This window comes from Nicotiana attenuata, chromosome 3 (assembly GCF_001879085.1).
Source record: "Nicotiana attenuata strain UT chromosome 3, NIATTr2, whole genome shotgun sequence".
Taxonomy (NCBI): Eukaryota; Viridiplantae; Streptophyta; class Magnoliopsida; order Solanales; family Solanaceae; genus Nicotiana; species Nicotiana attenuata.
Window position 1 is genome coordinate 54,056,139 of NC_031991.1, and position 20,022 is coordinate 54,076,160.

General features: G+C 36.8%; 3 protein-coding genes across 6 annotated transcripts; 2 read left to right on the forward strand and 1 right to left on the reverse strand.

Moving 5' to 3' along the window:
* Positions 960-5,079, reverse strand: LOC109223773 (elongation factor 1-delta 1-like). Of its 2 annotated transcripts, XM_019388193.1 has the most exons (9): positions 5,015-5,079; positions 4,646-4,755; positions 4,440-4,556; positions 4,252-4,342; positions 3,981-4,104; positions 3,655-3,768; positions 3,223-3,381; positions 1,835-3,125; positions 960-1,581 (listed from the first exon to the last, which is right to left on the reverse strand). In XM_019388193.1, the coding sequence occupies exons 2-7, from the start codon at positions 4,729-4,731 to the stop codon at positions 3,227-3,229; spliced, it is 687 nt and encodes a 228-aa protein (XP_019243738.1). In that variant the 5' UTR covers positions 4,732-4,755; positions 5,015-5,079; the 3' UTR covers positions 960-1,581; positions 1,835-3,125; positions 3,223-3,226. The 2 variants fall into 2 exon arrangements, with proteins under 2 accessions (XP_019243738.1, XP_019243739.1); XM_019388194.1 differs by lacking the exons at positions 960-1,581; positions 3,655-3,768 and having other exon boundaries at positions 1,869-3,125.
* Positions 1,277-2,380, forward strand: LOC109223774. Its single transcript, XM_019388195.1, has 3 exons — positions 1,277-1,605; positions 1,789-2,072; positions 2,149-2,380. The coding sequence occupies exons 1-3, from the start codon at positions 1,300-1,302 to the stop codon at positions 2,240-2,242; spliced, it is 684 nt and encodes a 227-aa protein (XP_019243740.1). The 5' UTR covers positions 1,277-1,299; the 3' UTR covers positions 2,243-2,380.
* LOC109223775 lies at positions 7,610-18,677 on the forward strand. Of its 3 annotated transcripts, none has more exons than XM_019388196.1 (2): positions 7,610-8,300; positions 18,482-18,677. In XM_019388196.1, the coding sequence occupies exons 1-2, from the start codon at positions 7,892-7,894 to the stop codon at positions 18,637-18,639; spliced, it is 567 nt and encodes a 188-aa protein (XP_019243741.1). In that variant the 5' UTR covers positions 7,610-7,891; the 3' UTR covers positions 18,640-18,677. The 3 variants fall into 3 exon arrangements, with proteins under 3 accessions (XP_019243741.1, XP_019243742.1, XP_019243743.1); XM_019388197.1 differs by lacking the exon at positions 18,482-18,677 and adding an exon at positions 12,957-13,444 and having other exon boundaries at positions 7,615-8,300; XM_019388198.1 differs by lacking the exon at positions 18,482-18,677 and adding an exon at positions 12,964-13,444 and having other exon boundaries at positions 7,619-8,300.

The following is a 20,022-nucleotide window of genomic DNA, read 5'->3' on the forward strand; positions in this document are numbered from 1 at the left end:
TATATATCTTCTCCGCCAACTCATGACTTTCTGTATATGTCGCTGTTTGCAGGTTACGATCAGCTGTTGATAGAAAAAGGTACTTTACTTCATTAATCAAATGTCCATTTTCATTGTTTAAATCAATTATCTAACTTTTTTTTTCCCCACTCCCTTTTTGTTTATTGCTGACTGAGTGAGACACTAATTTTTTATTTTTATTTTTGGGTTATCTGAGTGATTTGTCGTCAGGAAAAGTTTTGTATTTAGGAGATGTAGTTGTGAAAGCATAGAAAAATATATATAAAGCATTTGTTGAACGACTATTTCTTGAAATTTCCACAAATGGATGTTAATTATATATCTGTAACTGTTGCCATTACTTAATCGGCATAATTATAGAAACAGTAGTTGAGACCTTCTAATCTGAGGTCTTCTACTCTCCCTAATTAGTTGGCTTTCCACTTTCACTGGTTTGTTAGATGTTTGAGTTGTTTATTCGTGTCATATTTTTCTTCTCTTTGCAATTCAATACTTCTCCATGCTTTTCTTTTTTGTAATTTTCAATCTGTATTACTTCCATTCTTAGCTTCTTGTTTATAGGAAATGTTTAAATTTAGTAAATTTATTTAAAAATACTGCAAGGTTGAGAGGTAATCGAGAGTTTCTCCTTATCTTACCAGTAGTATTAGCACTAATCTTGTATTTTCCTATTCCTCGTTCCTTATTATTACCCGGTGCATCACTCTTACCAGTAGCATTGGTACTACTCTTGTATTCTCGTGTTCCTAAATCTTGGTTATTAGTACATGTTTTGCCATTTGCTTTTGCCGCCTATACATTGTTGCTATTATTTGGTTATTGCTTCATTTTCACTGTTCTTGAGCCGAGTGACTATTTGAAACAACCTCTCCACCTTCATAAGGTAGAGGTAAGGTGCACATTACCCTCCCCATACCCTACTTATGGGATTCCACTAGTTTTTTTTTTTTTTTTTTTTTTTTTTTTGTTATTTAAAAATATTACCACAGTGAAAATTGGTGAAGCTGTACTACTTGGATATTATTTCTTTGCATGAACAAGTATCCCTTGTTCAATTTCAGGTTATGCAGATATCGCACAATCCCTCATAGCATGTTACATTGTTACCTATGATTTGTCTATTAGAATAGATTTCTTTTGTGATCGAATGCTGTTATGGTGAGAACAGGACATTTCGTTTATCTGCTGCAGAGAAAGATGCAATCTTCCTTAGCAGAAGGAAGAGAAAGATTGGCAGAAAAATAGAGCATACAACTGAATTTGTAAGATCTGAATGATATGGAGTGCAGATTACGCGAATCAGTTGTTTTACTTCAAGACAGCAATCATCAAGTTTTCAAGGACACCTGTATGGATGGGGAAGAATGTTCTCTGGAAAATTGTGAGCTGAACCACAATAACATTTATTACATGCTTAAATATGAGCTGGATCATAATGCAGAATTAGAGAACAAAGTGTTGCATGTTTCTGAATCCAAGCCTGAATCGTACGAGGGAGCAGAAAGGAACTCCATTTCTTTTAGCCATCCTTTGCCAAAGGAGCAGAGTTTGGATGGAGAGCTGGTTGATAATAAATATAGTCAGGTATATCCTCTATAATTAGCAATTCTTGACTTGTTCTGTTTCAGTTTCTGTTTTCCTTTTTCTTTTTTTTTCTTTTTCTCTTATCGCGTAAAATGTCAAGATAAAATAATGCAGCAGAAGTTTCTTAGTATTGCTCAATTACCATTGACATGATCTCCTCACCTTTTAACTTCTTGTTTATAGGATCAAGAGATGAACAACGAAGCATGTAGGGAAAAAAGCAAAATACCTGATTCAATTTTTAGAGAAGGATCACAACCAAATTCAAAGGACAAAAAGAGCTCAAGCATTGAAGATGGAACGCCAATGAGAAGTTTAGCATCATTGTTTGCAAGTCAGAATACTGAAAAGCTTCCAGATTTTGAAGACTCGAATGTTATAGTGGTCTCAGCATCCAAGCAATGTAATGATAACATCTCAGTTCGCTCCAGTAGCACCAACAGCACGAAATCTTTTGCATTTCCTGTGTAAGTTTCAGCAAAACTATTTCTCAGGCGTGACCTCAATCGCAACTGTTTATTAAGGTAATACTTTATCATACAGATTAACCTCAGAGTGGAACGGCAGCCCTGCAAAGATGGTGGAAGCAGGTAACAGAGATTTAAGAAAGAGAAGATGCTGGAGAATGTGCTTTTGACTTCTGTAGATTTGATTTTTACTGAGTTATAGCTGCTTCTGCAACTTGTCTTCATATCACTCTTTCTGGTGTATCGACCATAGATAGACAATACTGAGTTCCTCTTTTGGCAATGAAAACTTTACCTTTTTAGTCAAATCATAGTTTTTACACATCGCACATAGCAAGCACAGATTTAGCAAATCTAACGTAGAAATAAATTGCACTTTGTCAATTAATTGAAGATTGGATTACTGCAAATTCTTGAGTATCTTGGCAATAGAGCATTTGCATTTTGAAAAATATTCCACGATTAATCGTCCTGATAAACATGCTGGCCTCGACCAGTTAACGGTCCCCAGTCCTATTTTTTTCATGTCTTACTTTCTAAAAAATCAAAACACCCATGCTCTATATGCAGAAAAGATCTTTAAAACTCAAACTCACGGGTTTAACCGTTTATTTCTTAATCATAGTGAATATGAAGGTAGACCTCCATGGTAGACAAATCACTACACATAAGTGTTTTTACCCTATCAGGTCACTCTAAGGATTTCTATAGGTAAGCCTCCTTAAAATGTGAGATTTGTAATCTTGAAAATAAACCAACACCAGGTAAATGTGAGATGATTGAGTAAAAATTTAAATAGGTGATTTCAAATCTCAACTCATGCGTCAATGTTGCAAAATGTACTGGTGGGAAACATTGTAGTGTTGTAGCTATGCAGATATCTAAAGAAATAACTTGGATATCGTATTTGCATTCATCAAGTGCAAAATTCCAACCCTTTCAAGAAAACTACCCAACTATTCATAAAATCCATCCAAAGGAACAAAACAGATGGACCGTACCAGATCTAACTTTCATCACTCATCTCTATCACCTCCATGCAGTAATAATTTCCTGTCACAAGAAGCAGCAGATGATCAAAACACGGCAAAACAAACATGCAAAATAATCTAGCAGAAAAAAAAATACAAACATTGTTTAATTTACTTACATATTTATATGAAATCCACAATATGACAGCTCTGAACATACTCGTTAATTGGTTCGACTGTCAAATAATTCTCAACGAGATCAAAGATAGATTCCAAGTCATCCACAGTAAGTATGATTTTCAGCTTCTTTATACCATATCCAACTGGGACAAGTTTTGCTGCAATCAAATGTCATAGTGGGTTAGCTGATTGTGCTACATAGGAAAATGCTTCAGCAGCTTATAATGCAGTTCTTGAAATTCTGGCTAGACGAATGGTACAAAAAGATAGGATCCACATGCACTGGAGAGTGAAATGCTCACAGATGCTGGAATAATGAAACGCACACATGCCCTCCCCTCCCCCAGTAAAAAAAGACTTTCTAGCGAGTAGTGAAACAGTAAAAAAAAATACTCCTACTACATAATAGTATGGATTAATATAAATCATACATGCTCCCCAAAACAATCCTTCCATCTGAACAGTTCGAACAGCTTCTTCAAGCTTCTTCATATCAGTCTCATCATCCCATGGCTTTACATCCAAAATAATTGAGGACTTGCCAGCTGAAGTCAAACAAGTTTAAGAGAAAATGTCAAGTTTTTACTAAATGGATCGCTTCTTATATTCGTTAAAAACTCTGTTTTAGTGGCTTTAAAATCCTGTTAAATCCGTACCAGCGTGATTCTTTAAACAAACATCAGAAACTCTTCATCCATATCCAGTAGATGATACAAATACAGAAAGAAACTATTTGGATATACAGGTACTAACTCACATTCTTTCTTCTTTCCAGAATCCTTCAAAGCTGCAGCACGCTCTTCAGCAGCATTTTTTTCCTCTTCAGTTTCGTCACCAAATAGGTCTACATCATCATCATCCTCATCCTCTGCAGCTGTGGCCTGGAATAGCATTCACAATTACATCCAAACAAGAAAATAAGGAACCTTAGGTGGATCAAGTCAATCAAACATTTAACATGTTAGACGTTATTATACTAAAAAAAACTATCAACGAACTTCACTCGGTTGATAGCACGAGTATCTAACCTTAGCATCAGCGGCAGGAGGAGTTGTCACTGGCTCGGTGATAGGAGTAGAGCCCTCTACTTTAACACCAGAGCCTTCTCCAGATACACCACTACAAGACACATATTCAGTTAGAGATGCCAAGGTTATTCAAGAATACCTAAACTGATCACCAAAGAAAAAAGAATAGACAAAGCTGTTGAACTTACGAGATTCTCAGAAGCGCATCAATGTGCTTATACCACCTAGATGCGTTTATGTATTCAGACGATAGTAGTTTCCCTAGTGATGAATACACAGTGATATCATCCTTAGAGGCTTGGTACCTGAACGTGGAACAAACAAAACAAATGCTTAAGAAATATAAAAAAGACATAATCGATCATCAAACAGGATTTGGAGAACAATCACGCACCCAGTGATATAACTACAGGTTAAGAGGTACTCATCAAGCTTCTTCAGACCAGAATCTGAGTTGAGATTGTAAAATGCAACAGCCATTGCCAGACGATAATCTAAGTCTTTCTGCAATCATATAAGAAGACAACATTGGTACTTACGGGATGTGAAAATTCTTTCTTTACACTAATTCTTGTCTCTGTCGAAACTGATATTGCTTATTCCAAAGCTGAGCTATGTTAACTCATCTATTTGCTCGAATATTTCATTGTAGTAATTATTATTTAAATGCAAGTTATCATCCCAAATCATCCGTCTTATGAAACAGAGAAATAGAAATAATAACAATGTAAAATCTTTGAGAAAGAGAGCGAGGAACACTGACCACGATCCGACGATCAGGGGAGCTGCTATGCAATGGAGTTGAAGCTTAACCACCTAGGGATTCAGAATGTTTATAGTGTGACATAATGGGTACAATTTTTAATTGAACAATCTTGAGTTTTATACTCAAACGGTCCCTTAAGTTTGAGAATATGTCTATTTTTATTCCCATCCTATTATTTTTAGACAAAATTACAGAATAATGCACTCCATAAGTTGACCTTGCACTATTTTAGCCCAGTTACAAGTTTGCAAATGTGTAGTCAAATATCAATAAGATCTTTTCTTTTCCCATTCCCTCTAATTATAACAACCTCATTTATTCCTACCTACCCCCATTATAGCTCTCTCCTCATTTTTCACCCATAAATATTTAATTTAATTAATGAAAAAGAATCATATGTAAACAAAACTGAAAAGAAAAATCAGTTCTCATTCAGTCAACACTCATTCGTGCCTTCTTCCATAACCAATACTTCTCTATTTTTTTTTTAATTTTTTTTTTATATCTTCAGGTTTATACATACCTATCACAACTGCAAAACGCAAAAACAGACGCGAGAAACCTAAAATCTCATCTCCTTTAATGCTAATCTTGTTAAATTTCGATTATGATTTTGTGAGAAATTTGGAGTGGGTATTGTTTGAACTTATTAGAAATAGTCTAAGTAGGTTGTATACAAAGTTTGAAGTTATTTGCTGGAGATTTGGACTAAGTTTTATACAAGAATTGCAAGTGAAAATCGTACAAAAAAATTTCGTAAGCGATGCTTATACACTTTTATACAATGTAATACACTTTTATACAAAGAAGTACAATATGTATATAGTAGTATAAAAGTATATAAAGATGTATAATCACTGATTAAAAATATTCTTGATACACTATGTATATAGGTGTATAAGAAGAATGAGAAGAAGAAGAAGAAGATGCAAAAAATTCACCAAATACCTGTAAATAGTGTATCAACCTTGGATATAATAGTGTATAAGTTGTGTTTATACACTATTATATACTATTTATACAATATTATACATTATTATACAAAGGAATCCTATCAATGGAGCTTCACGTGTTCTTCTTCTTCTTCCTTGGGCATCCTGTGAAATTTAATTCAAATATAGCCTAAATCTACTCCAAATCACTTGAAATTTAAGTTTTGAACTTATCTTGATGATTCCAATCAATTGAGACAACACCCATTCCAAACAACTAACAAATCGGAAAACTCAATTTCTGAAATTAGCCTAAATCTACTCCAAATCACTTGAAATTTGAGTTTTGAACTCTTCTTAATGATTCCAATCAATTGAGACAACACCCATTCCAAACAACTAACAAATCAGAAAACTAATTTCTGAAATCGAATCTTCGAACCACTTGTAATGGTGACTTTTATTTTTCAAATCCTTAGTTAACCATTGAAATTCGGAAAAGAATTGAAGGAGAATAACAATAGTAGAGAAATTTTGTGGTGCAAAGGCTGACATGAGAAGGAGAAGAAGAACGAAGAAAAAAGGGGAACGAAGAAATAAGGGGTGGGCTAATTGGTGAAAATTAATTTTGAGATTATGCACAACTTGGGCTATACTGGGTAAGGGCTTCAAACATGGGCCATTTTCTGATGGGTTGTTAGGCCAAGTGACAAGGACTGTAATTCTCCCTTTTTAGCACATATGGCCCATTATCTTTGCAAAAATTAAATTGTTTTTGATACAACTAATAAAACATTCTAAATAGGCCATAGAGGTTAAAACTAATAGAAATATTACGCGTTTTTCACGTAATCAGTGTAAAAAAGGATTCTGAGAAAGGCATTCTTCCCCAATTTTATTTTTTTCACTCTAATTTTACACTAGAAATAAAAATAGAAAAATCTAGATAAGAGAATTACTTCAAATTTGAAAGAAAGGCAATTATTAAAAAATAAATCGTGATGGGAGGAAAATGAAATTAAGCAAGACGAACTTAACCATTATAACTATTTAGCTGGATAAGTGAAAAACAAAAGATATTTCTGTTAGTTTTAAATGATCAATTTAAAGTTTCGTATTGGAACATATATATGTGCTCAATATAATAATAGGGACGAAGAGAGACATATCTCCAAAACTTAAAACATTACTTGAATGAAAACTCAACAATCATTATGGCTCGATAATTTAACCCATGTCTAAACTTGAAGTAATTTAATCTTGTACGAATATTTACGATCGGAAAAAAATCAAGTCTGGTTGTGTGATTAGTCAAGAAATGAAAAAATTCAGTAGCTTAAATTGATTAACAACATTTTGGTTTCACTTCCCTTTACAACACATATATTTTCATCCTTTAATAACTTTCTCTTGTTAAACAAAATAAAAGATAGTGAAAAAAGGTGCTTGGCGATTTTTTAAATTATGGATTACTATGATATATCAAGTTCAAACTACAAGTGTCAAAGTTAAGAGAGAAAAAAGAAGAGAAAAGAAACACTGATGTCAAAGGTAGCTTTTAAAATGCCAAATGCTGTAATTTATTTTCCCCTTTTTTTCGGTGCGCTTCTCCAGTTTCGTTTTCTACTGATGTTCAAATAGAATATTTTGAGTGGAGGATTCCTGATTCCTAACGTGATAAGCAGGACATCGAGGCGTTTTTTCCCGTTAATAACCACTAAGCAGAAATGCTTAAAACTGGGTCTTAGTCAACTCTCTTACGTGGCTGCACCTCGTTACACGCTTCAACATTTAATAGCGTAGACTTCAATCCAGTCTATCATTTCGTAGTGTAGGGGAATACTGAATCTTGTAAATATCACAAAATTAGAATAATTGGATTTCACTCTGCTACTGTTAGTTACTGCCGATTAGGCCCTTTGTAAGCGTAGAAAGGGCTTTAATGGATTTGTGGCAAACAGCACGGAGCTTCGCGGAGGAAGCAGCAAAGCGATCACAGGAGTTCACTATAGAAGCCGTTAAGCGTTCACATGAGCTCAGCATTGGCTCCTCCAAGTTATCCGACGTCGTTTCTGAGGCTTCCAAGCGTTCTGAGGAGATTGCCGCCGAAGCTTCTAAGCGCTCTAAGGAGATGGTTGCGGAAGCTTCTAGACGCGCCGACCAGATCAAGTTTCAAATTCCCGCTGCACTGCCCTCTCTAGAGTCTAGCCTCGTCAACTACTCATCTTCCCCTCAAACTGCTTTATCTGCTCCTTCGGCTGCTGAGCTCGACAAGTTTGGGGTTACTGATGAGCTGAGAGAGTTCGTTAAGGGCATCAGTATGAACACATTCCGGGACTTTCCGCTTCAAGGTACTTGCTCTGCTTCTCTTTAATGCATGCATTGCTAACAAGTTAAACAACAAATCTGAAAGCGAGTAGTACGTTTTTGTATTGGAAAATTGTTGTTTTAATTTGGAAGTTTATTCAGTTTGTTGTGCTTAATCTGCAAAATGCAAGAAATCAGATGCAACTGTCTCTCAATTACTAGCTACTCCGCTGTTTCAAAAAGACTGTCTTAGTTTGACTTGGCACAAACTTTAACAATGAAGGGAAGACTTTTGAGGTATGTGGCCTTAAATAAGTCATAAACATTTTTATTGGCCGTAAAAGTTCTGCAACTTGTGGTATTAAACCTGTCATAGCATTTTTGTGGCTATAAATCCTTCCTATTAAGGAAATATTGAAAGGTGCCAATTTTTTTTTGAAACGGACTAACAAGGAAATAGTGCCAATCTTTTCGAAACAGTAATAGCATATTTTTATATGCTCATGATTTTTTTTGGAGGGGAAGGAGGGGATACGGAAACTTGTGAGGGGCTGGGAATATTGTAACTCTACTAGATACATCAGGTATTTTATGCTCAGGAAGCTTTTCTTGAGCTGCGATTCTGTGAAGCAATCAGAATATATTGAAGATGCTACTGAATTTGCTACCAATAGCATTTCCTTTAGATTTCTGAAGTCATTCCATGCTTAAATCACGTGTACGTTCTTTCAATTGCTTGAGTCGCCTATCGTGAGGAGAGACAGGCTTAAATGAAATGTCTCATGATATGCTGTGATGACCCAAAAGGTCATCACTTGTTTTTAAAATGAATTCTGCGTTCTGAGGCCTTAAAAACCTCTTTTAGCATCACCTCGTTTTGCGTGCGTAGTCCGGGCGCGTAACCGGAAAGCCTATATGTGAAAATCTGTGAAAAATAATAAATTTTGACTATAAAATGAATTAATTTGACTTCCGGTCAACGTTTTGGGTAAACGGACCCTGACCCGTGATGTGGATGGTCTTCGAGAGTTGATTTTAGAGGAGGCCCACAACTCCCGGTACTCTATTCATTCGGGCGCCGCAAAGATGTATCAGGACTTGCGGCAGCATTATTGGTGGAGAAGAATGAAGAAGGATATCGTTGCATATGTGGCTCGGTGTTTGAATTGTCAGCAGGTTAAGTACGAGCATCAGAGGCCCGTTGGTTCGTTTCAGAGGATTGAGCTTCCCGAGTGGAAGTGGGAGCGTATCACTATGGACTTTATTACTGGACTCCCACGGACTCAGAAGAAGTTCGATGCAGTGTGGGTCATTGTTGATAGGCTGACCAAGTCAGCGCATTTCAGTCCTGTGGCAGTCTCCTATTCTTCCGAGAGGTTAGCTGAGATCTATATCCGGGAGATTGTTCGTCTTCATGGTGTGCCCGTGTCTATCATTTCCGCTCGAGGTAAGCAGTTTACCTCACATTTCTGGAGAGCAGTTCAGCGAGAGTTGGGCACACGGGTTGAGTTGAGCACAGCGTTTCATCCTCAGACGGACGGGCAGTCCGAGCGGACTGTCCAGATTTTGGAGGATATGCTCCGAGCTTGTGCATTGACTTTGGAGGCTCGTGGGATCAGTTTTTGCCTTTAGCAGAGTTTGCCTACAACAACAGCTACCAGTCGAGCATCCAGATGGCTCCTTATGAGGCTTTGTATGGTAGGCGGTGTCGGTCGCTAGTTGGATGGTTTGAGTCGGGAGAGGCTCGGTTGTTGGGTACGGATTTGGTCCAGGATGCCTTGGACAAGGTTAGGATCATTTAGGATAGGCTTCGTACCGCTCGGTCTAGGCAAAAGAGTTATGCCGACCGCAAGGTTCGTGATTTGGCATTCATGGTCGGTGAGCGGGTATTGCTTCGAGTGTCGCCTATGAAGGGCGTGATGAGATTTGGGAAGAAGGGCAAGCTTAGCCCTAGGTTCATTGGCCCGTTTGAGATTCTTGATCGAGTGAGAGAGGTGGTTTGTAGACTTGCATTGCCGCCGAGCTTATCAGCCGTGCATCCAGTGTTTCATGTGTCCATGCTTCGGAAGTATCACGGCAATCCATCCCACGTGTTAGATTTCAGCACTGTCCAGTTGGACAAGGACTTGTCTTATGAGGAGGGGCGATGCGTAAGATGTGCAGGGGCAGAGCAACGGGGCCAGACGAAATCCCGGTAGAATTCTGAAAGAGCGCGGGGCGGGCAGGTTTGGAGTGGCTCGCTGGGCTGCTTAATGTTATTTTTAAGACAAAGAAGATGCCCGAAGAATGGAGGTGGATTACGATGGTACCACTTTACAAGAACAAGGGTTATATCCAAAATTGCAATAATTATATGGGTATCAAGCTGTTGAGTCACACTATGAAGGTTTGGGAGAGGGTGGTGGAGGCCAGGGTGAGGAGGTGCGTGTCTATTTCCGAGAATCAGTTTGGATTCATGCCGGGGCGTTCGACTACGGAAGCGATTCATCTGGTAAGGAGATTAGTGGAGCAGTACAGGGAGAGGAAGAAGGATTTGCATATGGTGTTTATTGACCTTGAGAAAGTATACGATAAAGTTCCGAGGGAGGTCCTGTGGAGGTGTTTGGCAGTTAGCGGTGTTCCGGTAGCGTACATTAGTGTGATTAAGGATATGTAGGATGATGCTAAGACTCGGGTGAGGACTGGGGGGGTGACTCGGAGCATTTTCCTATGGTGATGGGGTTGCACCAGGGATCGACTCTTAGCCCATTTTTATTTGCCTTGGCGATGGATGTATTATCGCGTCACATCCAAGGGGAGGTGCCTTGGTGCATGCTATTTGCCGATGATTTAGTATTGATTGACGAGACGCGTAGCGGAGTTTACGCGAGGTTGGAAGTTTGGAGACAGACCTTGGAGTCTAAAGGTTTCAAACTGAGTAGAACCAAGACAGAATACTTGGAGTGCAAGTTCAGTGACGGGACCCATGATGCAGACGTAGAGGTTAAGCTTGATGCTTAAGTTATCCCCAAGAGAGCGAGTTTTAAGTATCTCGGGTCTATTATCCAGGGTAACGGGGAGATTGACGAAGATGTCGTGCATCGCATTGGAGCGGGATGGATGAAGTGGAGGCTCGCTTCCGGTGTTTTGTGTGATAGGAATGTGCCGCTAAGACTTAAGGGTAAGTTTTATAGAGTGGTGGTTCGACCGGCTATGCTGTATGGGGCTGAGTGTTGGCCAGTCAAGAACTCCCACGTGCAGAAGATGAGAGCAGCAGAGATGAGGATGTTGAGATGGATGTGTGGGTATACCAGGAGAGATAGGATTATGAATGAAGATATCCGGGACAGAGTGGGAGTAGCCTCCGTGGAGGACAAGATGCGGGAGTCGAGGCTGAGATGGTTCGGACATGTTAAGAGAAGAAGCATTGATGCTCCAGTTAGGAGGTGTGAAAGGTTGGCCATGGAGAGTTTGAGAAGAGGTCGAGGTAGGCCTAAGAAGTATTGGCGAGAGGTGATTAGGCAGGACATGGCGCTGCTTCAGCTCACTGAGGACATGACCCTTGATAGGAGAGAGTGGAGGTCGAGGATTAAGGTAGAAGGTTAGTAGGTAGTTTATAGTTGTTCACCGATAGTCTTAGTAGTATGCATGTCCCTTCATATTCTTAGATTTTATTATGTTATGTGGTTTTGTTCGCCTCAGGTATTGTTTTCCCTGTTGCTATTATTTGGTACCACTTACCTTTATCTCTCACTTTTTCTTTTATCTTCCATCTTTCTTCCTCACTTGCTTTCCTCTTCTTCTTCTTGCCCTTCCTGAGCCGAGGGTCTATTGGAAACAGCCTCTCTACCTGCATTAGGTAGGGGTAAGGTCTGCATTAGGTAGAGGTAGGCCTAAGAAGTATTGGCGAGAGGTGATTAGGCAGGACATGGCGCTGCTTCAGCTCACTGAGGACATGACCCTTGATAGGAGAGAGTGGAGGTCGAGGATTAAGGTAGAAGGTTAGTAGGTAGTTTATAGTTGTTCACTGATAGTCTTAGTAGTATGCATGTCCTTTCATATTCTTAGATTTTATTATGTTATGTGGTTTTGTTCGCCTCAGGTATTGTTTTCCCTGTTGCTATTATTTGGTACCACTTACCTTTATCTCTCCCTTTTTCTTTTATCTTCCATCTTTCTTCCTCACTTGCTTTCCTCTTCTTCTTCTTGCCCTTCCTGAGCCGAGGGTCTATTGGAAACAGCCTCTCTACCTGCATTAGGTAGGGGTAAGGTCTGCGTACAAACTATCCTCCCCAGACCCCACTTGTTGGGATCAAACTGGGTTTGTTGTTGTTGTTATTGTCTTTATGAGGTTTCCTTTCTGCAGAGGGAGAGGGAGAGGGAGGGTGAGAGGGTTGGGCAACGGGGCGGCAAGAGATGCTCCAGTGTTGGAACTTGTGGGTTGCTGCTATGTTCTTGCTACCGTTGAATTTTTCTCCAGCTCCATGAATGGATTGTACTTTGTGCATTATGCATGTCATATCAAATTGAAGTATGATGTTAAATACCTATGTTCCATGCTTAAAGTAATAGATCTCACTTGTAGTTATTCCCAATTTCGTGACAACGTTTAAGAGTAGTTATGATCTGAATAGTTCAGCTCGAGTCAAAATGTTATGGTATTGGTGCTAGTTCTAGGTTAGCTCCCACGATTTGATAGATTTTGCTAACTTTTTGTGAAGCCTGCAGGAAGGTGAAATATTGGAAACTAGACCATACATTGGCTGCTTGCTGCTCGGAGAAGTTGTGGGTGAAATACACCTGTATGTACTCATATGGGTAATGCATGATAATCCAGCTCATCTGAAATAGACAAATACTTAAATACTTGCCACCTTCCTCAGCTCTTTCATCTTGTCCATTTCTTCATCCCTTTTCTTTCTTTTTCAACTTTTAATTTCCCTGGAGTTGCAGAAGATAAGGTATGTGGCCGAGGAGGACAGTCGATATACAATGTTGTTCATTTCGAAGGTGTAAAGTTGAAATTCATTTAGTGGCCGTACCATTCACCTTTTATTAGCTCTAGTACTGGCTGCTTTTCGTTCTACATCAGATTCTCGACATAGTAAACATAGTTGTAAGTTCAGGCTGTATATTGCGTTTCAAATGCTGTGCTAACTTTCCTTTCTGAGTTGCTGGAAGATACTCTAAGTGTAGTTTTTGTTCATCAGTTGCTTCTCAGCGGATTAGAACTACATCTCGACCTATTGCTGCCGTAAAAGGGGGCAAATTATAAATTAGTACTAGATATCAAAAGTAAGAATGGCTTCAGGATCATATTCAATGCAAAATTGCTGAGAAGCGAGAACTGCAAGCCTATTGTTGAAAACATTCATTAGGCAAACTTAACCGTTAGACAACATGCTTATGCCAGGTAATATAGCAAATTTTAAGGTATTGCCTTTGTGCCTTAGCCTTGCAAGGTCGCTATTATGGATAATGTATTAGCTCTCATTTGCTACTACTACTGTGAAGCGTTCTATGCCAGGATTCATGTTACACTTCATCTTGTTAGGTATTTGCCATAATTTTCTTACCATATTTGGTTTTCCTTTCTCTTGAAGAAAAATGGCAATATAATTACCTTAATTGAGTTTTCCTTTTTGTAAATGGAAATTACAAATCTTCTATATTTGGCTAGTCCTTTTTCTTGTAGAAAAGGTTTAGACTTCTATAAATTGAGGATCCTTCCTTCTCATTCAGTAGCATCCACAATGTCATCGTGGGTTAGGGGGAGAACTTTACGGGACAAATGTTAGTGTGTCACTTGTGTTTGCCTCTTCCTGAGGTTGTTCTCTCGATGTTTTGTACTCTCTTTTTATTATAGTGGATTGCTCATCTCCGCCGTGGACGTAGGTCAGTTGACCGAACCACGTTAAATGTTTGTGTCTTTTTTGGTAGATTTCTCCTTTGTTGTCTGATTTATCGTCGTTGAAGGTTTGCTTTGCTAGCTTCCGCATGATACCTGATTTTTTTCGGTCCTAACAAGTGGTATCGGAGCCAGCTTCGAGCGAGGTTCAAGACAGGTTCATCTTGGCGGGTTCAGTTCTAGCTGTGACATATTTGACGATAATCGTGATCTTTTGTCTGAGAAATTTGACCGGAGTGCTACGCACGTTGAGACAAACTTTGTGGCGGAGATCTGGAGATGCGACCTGTTGAAGGCTATGTGAAGAAGGTGAATCAAGTTTATTTTGTCAGAAAATTCAGGCCAAGGGGGAGAATTGTTAGGTGTTTGCCATAATTTTCTTACCATATTTGGTTTTCCTATCTCTTGAAGGAAAAGGGCAATATAATTACCTTAATTGAGTTTTCCTTTTTGTAAAAGGAAATTACAAATCTCCTATATTTGACTAGTCCTTTTTCTTGTAGGAAAAGATTTGGACTTCTATAAATTGAGGATCCTTCCTTCTCATTCAGTAGCATCCACAATGTAGCCATAGGGGGCTTGAGAGTCTCGTTTAGAGAGAGAACTTTACGGGACAAGTGTTAGTCTCTTCGTGAGGTTGTTCTCTCGATATTTTGTACTCTCTTTTTAATTATAGTGGATTGCTCATCTCCGCCGTGGACGTAGTTTAGTTGACCGTATCACATTAAATACTTGTGTCTCTTTTGGTAGATTTCTCTTTTGTTGTTTGAGTGAAAATTGGAAGAATGAAATTTAGTGCTAAGATAATGACATCATATAAATCTAGCCCTGCGATGTCTAATCTAAAGTCAGAAGACAGAAAACTTGGACGAATGTGTGTTGGTTTTAAACACACTTTGAGAAGAGACAGAAGTAGTAAATCTAAGCACAACAAAAACAACTTAAACGCATAAACATATAAGATGGAAATAAAAACTCATACACATATGAACATATCGTAAATATAATTATTTGGTTGGCTTGGGTGTGTAACGGACTAACTTCGAAGGAAGCTAGTACATTTATTGAATCGACATCCTGCGGACCACTGTGGCTTATCTTGTACGAAATTGCCAGAATTACATTGGATAGTACTACTTCGGTTTGTCATGCATTGTTAGTTCCTTTAAATCATCGTAATACTTCAGTATATACTGATTATGAATCCTTCTTAGGATACAAGATTAAAATTAGTATGATAATAGACCTAGTTTGTTTGGCAACATCTTTTACCATGTCAACAGAATTTTGTACTTCATGCATTTCAATTATACATGACACATTTTCCAAAAATGTTTAAGCAAAGAAAAACATAAAACTTAACTTTTACTGTCGTTGTTATATATATATATATATATATATATATATATATATGTATATATTAGAAAATGGTGTCAGAGTCAGCTTCCATGTTCCTTGACTATTTTATCGGTTATCTCTACCTCTCACTAGTATAAGTACCAAATAACTTAGTTCATTGAAGCTTAGGGGCAGATAGAAAGAAATCATCTACTCCATCAGTTTCAAATTAGATGAGATACTTTTTTTAATCTGTTCCAAAATAAATGACACATTTCTAAATTTGAAAATAATTGAATAACTTTGAACTCTTTATTTATCCATTTTACCCTTAATGAGAAGCTTTTATAACCACACAAATGTCATGGTCCCACAAAGCTTTTACCCCTTAAGCTTTTAAGACCACAAGTTTTAATTTTTTTTTTTTTTAACTCAGTGCCGAATCAAACTACGTTATCTAAATTAAAACAGAGGGAGTAGTTCTTTTGAATATTTGTGATGATTTCACAAGTGTAAGAAGGATTCTCAATGAAAAAGTACCTTATTTGTATTTTTCATTTGGAAAAAATATTTCAAGAAAAGTTAAACATACAAGACCAAATTTAAAGGAAAATTTCAATTTTTCCAGAAAACGTCATGACGGTAGAGTTTGTACTCCTGTGTACAATCCGCTCAATAATCACACATGTTCATATAGGGCGGCGGACGCCTAATTTTCTTAGATCGATCCTTGGTTTTTATTTGAACTGCAAACGTGAGCTTTAGACTTTTACTAGTGTTTAGCTCAAAAATTATATTCGTATTCTATAAGCTTAAAAACAATCGAAAATATATAGGGGTAAATCATAATCAAATATAATATGCCCAAGAGATGATTATTGCTTCAAGAATCGTTGTAGATCTGTAAGTGTGTAGTGAAATAGACTTAGCTTAAGAGGGAAGCAATGGTTGGAAAATCAAGAAAGAGATAAGAGAGAGAGATAGAGAGAGAAATTGTATTATCCGAGAATCCTCATGCCCCTATTACAATGTGGAGGTCTCCTTTATATAGCAGGAGACCTCCCTCGAAATAATCAAAAATGTACAAAAGTTGGTGGCTTCTACTTAGTAAAAAGATCAGGCACTAAACGACGTCACTTCTTCTTCACCAACTTGGGTCGTGCCCTCACTCGGGTCGCCCTTATTATAAGGGACGTGCCCATTTGGCGTGGGGGCGTTACGAGCCAAATTTAACCCTATACAAGTAGTATAATGTTAGTATAGAATTTTGAAGCAAATCGGATTTATCATTACATATATAGCAAGCTGCATTATGACTCTATAAGCCAACATTTCGTCTCAACAATGAGACATATTCTAGTTTGCTACTTTGGTTGGTATTATTAGCAGAGTTGTCGATGAATTGTCTCTATGCTGGCATTATATGACGTGTTTCCCCCAAAGCAACTTATTTTTTCCTTCCTTTCTATATTATGGAGTAATTATTTGATCTTTCTATTATTGATACTTCTTCCTTCAATAATACCAGCATATACTCCTCACAAACGTACATGTGTAACGATTAAATAATTAACAGATTTATATCGACTAATTTTGGCTCCAGTTAATTGCTATTCATGTTTGGTGATATGTACATTTTCATTTTGTCCATAACCTATGCAGTACTCTTTTTTTATTTTTACTTTTCACTAAGAAACAGTTGCATTACTTATTTGGACCCACTGTTTAAAGATTCTGCACCATGACCAAGGTAATAGACTATAGTACAATGATATGCAAAAGAACTTAAATTGTCAAGTTAAAGTTGTCAGAAATGATAGTTGAAACCTTAAATATTATGCTAGGTATTTGAGTATTTCTTTTTACAAGGAGAAATAGTGGGGGGAAAATTACAATGAAGAAGTGCCTTATTGCCATTCTTCAATTAAAAATATTTCTAAATAAACTTAAAACGAAACAAAAAAAATCCTTTTTCAGATTTTTCAAAAGAGAAACTTTCTACAAACAAACGCGTAAGTTTAGATCTTCTACTCAAGTCGGCTGTCCCCCAATGTTTACACACATCGGTTGGGGGGTTGGGTCCTAGTTCTCTTAAAATCTTGGCCTTTATTTGAACTGTAAACGTGGGGTTTTTAGTAGATGTTAGAATACTATTTTGGTGCAAAGCAGATTTAATTTGTCATTTCATATGCAAGTTGCTGACCAGAGACTTTAATCTGCAAGATTTCGTCTCGACCATGAAATATAATTTAGTTTGGTTTGGTATTATTAGCAGAGTTGTCGAACTTTCTTTATTCTGGCATTCTAGTATGTGTTTCCTCCCAAGCCACTACTTATTAATTTTTTCCCTTATATTTAAAGTAATTAGATTTTTTGATGATTGATATTTCTTCCCAAATAATTCCAGGCTTTACAGCATATACTCTCTCGAATATTTCTGTGATTCCAATGTGCACCCATAATGATTAAATCGGATATTTCTTGCTGATTTTGGCTCCAACTGATTGTTGTTCATGTCATGATCTGTACATTCTCTCCTTAACCTACGCATTACATTTATTTATTTATTTAATTTTTAAAAGAACTGTTGTATTATTAATCTGTACCAACTGCAAAAATTTACCGCATTATGCTAAGGTTAGTAGTACAATAATATATGTACAAAACTACAAATTAAAGAACATAAATTGTCAATTTAAAAGTTGTCAGAAAATGACAGTTAAAACAATAAATGTTATGCTAGGAATTATTGGTATACATTGTCTTCTACAGTGAGAAAGGATTATTGATTACAGTTAGAATTACTGACTCTTCCAATTTACCTTCACTTTTCCCCGTTTAGAAGGGAATGAATTTAGGGATGAGGTAGTATAAAGTAACATCAAGTCAATCACGAAAAAGGAAAGTCCTAATAAATTAGAAAGACTAATATGGAGAATGCTTCCGTTGCTGTACAAAAGTGATCATTAAAAATGACTTTTGATCTTTCATTTCTTGTAGTTGTAGCTGACCAATTGTGTTTGGTGAAAGAAGAAGAAGATGCAAGACAGGTGTCGTTGAGCCATCTTGGGATCCCCCACCCCCCAAAAAAAAGTAAAACAATTTTATTCTATATACTGATATATTATAAATATTTTTCGACTTCACTTAAAAGGTAATTGTAAATAATTATTTATAATAATTGGAATTAGTAAACATAAACTGAAAACACAAGAAATGTAACCTCTATAGTAGGTTTACATTGCACGGCAGTGTACAAATTTTATTACCCAACGAGTTAATATACGTTAAATAATCCAAATGGAAAGAGGAGGCTGACTAGTCTAGTTATGAGGTCATTAATTTGATGTTCTGTAAAAGGAAAAATGCTTTAGTTTTTTTCTTAGAAGACAGCTCATTAAATTAAAGTAAAGAAAACTGCTCGATTCAAGATTATATCAAGCTTTAAATAATTGTGTCAATTTACGGATGATTTAATTTACTTCGCCTGTTCGTCATTTCATTAATACTACTATTAATCACGGTTTGGATAGGTTAGGTTTGGGTGGAAGATATATAGCAATGATGGACTAAGGAACAAATTAATAAGGATTGGATGTACAAACAAAACTAGGCAAGCTGTAATGGATTGCAGTTTAATTAGACTTATTTTACGTTATTTTTGTTAATGTCACGAGATTTTCTATTTCTATTTTTTAATATGGGAAATTGATGTTGCAATTTCACGTGCCTTATATTCAATTCCTAATATCACTTTTTGACATGTTTGTTGATCCATTACATGTTAGTTTGCTTGCTTACAAGTGTTATATAAAACGGGTTTGAATTCTTCGAAGGAAATTTATAAAGGCAAGCAAAATCATTATCTTAAAACAATATGATAATGATGGTGTGCTTAATTTGCGATACAGACAGCCCTTACGCGCGATTCACTTATTACTCTTGGAATATCATTTTTGTTTCGAATTATAACTTTCCTCATTTCTTTATTTCTCAAGATTACTTAGAAAAAAAATACTAGTACATACTCTTATAGGAGGGAGATAGTACAACCTCCACATATTCATGTTGTGTTTATTATTTTGTACAAGAATTTTTTATTTTTTGTTTTGATTGCAGCACTTTTAGCTAGTGAGTCTATAATGTGTTCTCAATTATTTTTATCTTTTGTTGTACTTTATTTTTTGAGCTAACTGGCGTCTTGAATTTTAACCAATGATTAATCGTGTTATATATGGTGATTGACTTCTCTAAAATATGTTCGGAGGGTAAGCAGAGTCAGTTAGAAAGGAAGAAATAAAATGAGTGATTAAAATGTTATGTCGATATATGATGTGAAGTATAGACATATCATTGTCTAAATTCAACTGTATAACAATGTATCTGTATAACAAGTTTGTATTATATTTATTGCCATAACGACAATAAATGATATATAATATATAGGATAATGACCCATATATAGTACTAAAACCTTTCAAATTGAAATAAGGAAGAAATTGTGCATTGTCTCTATTAATGGTCTAATTCAGTTTAATGAT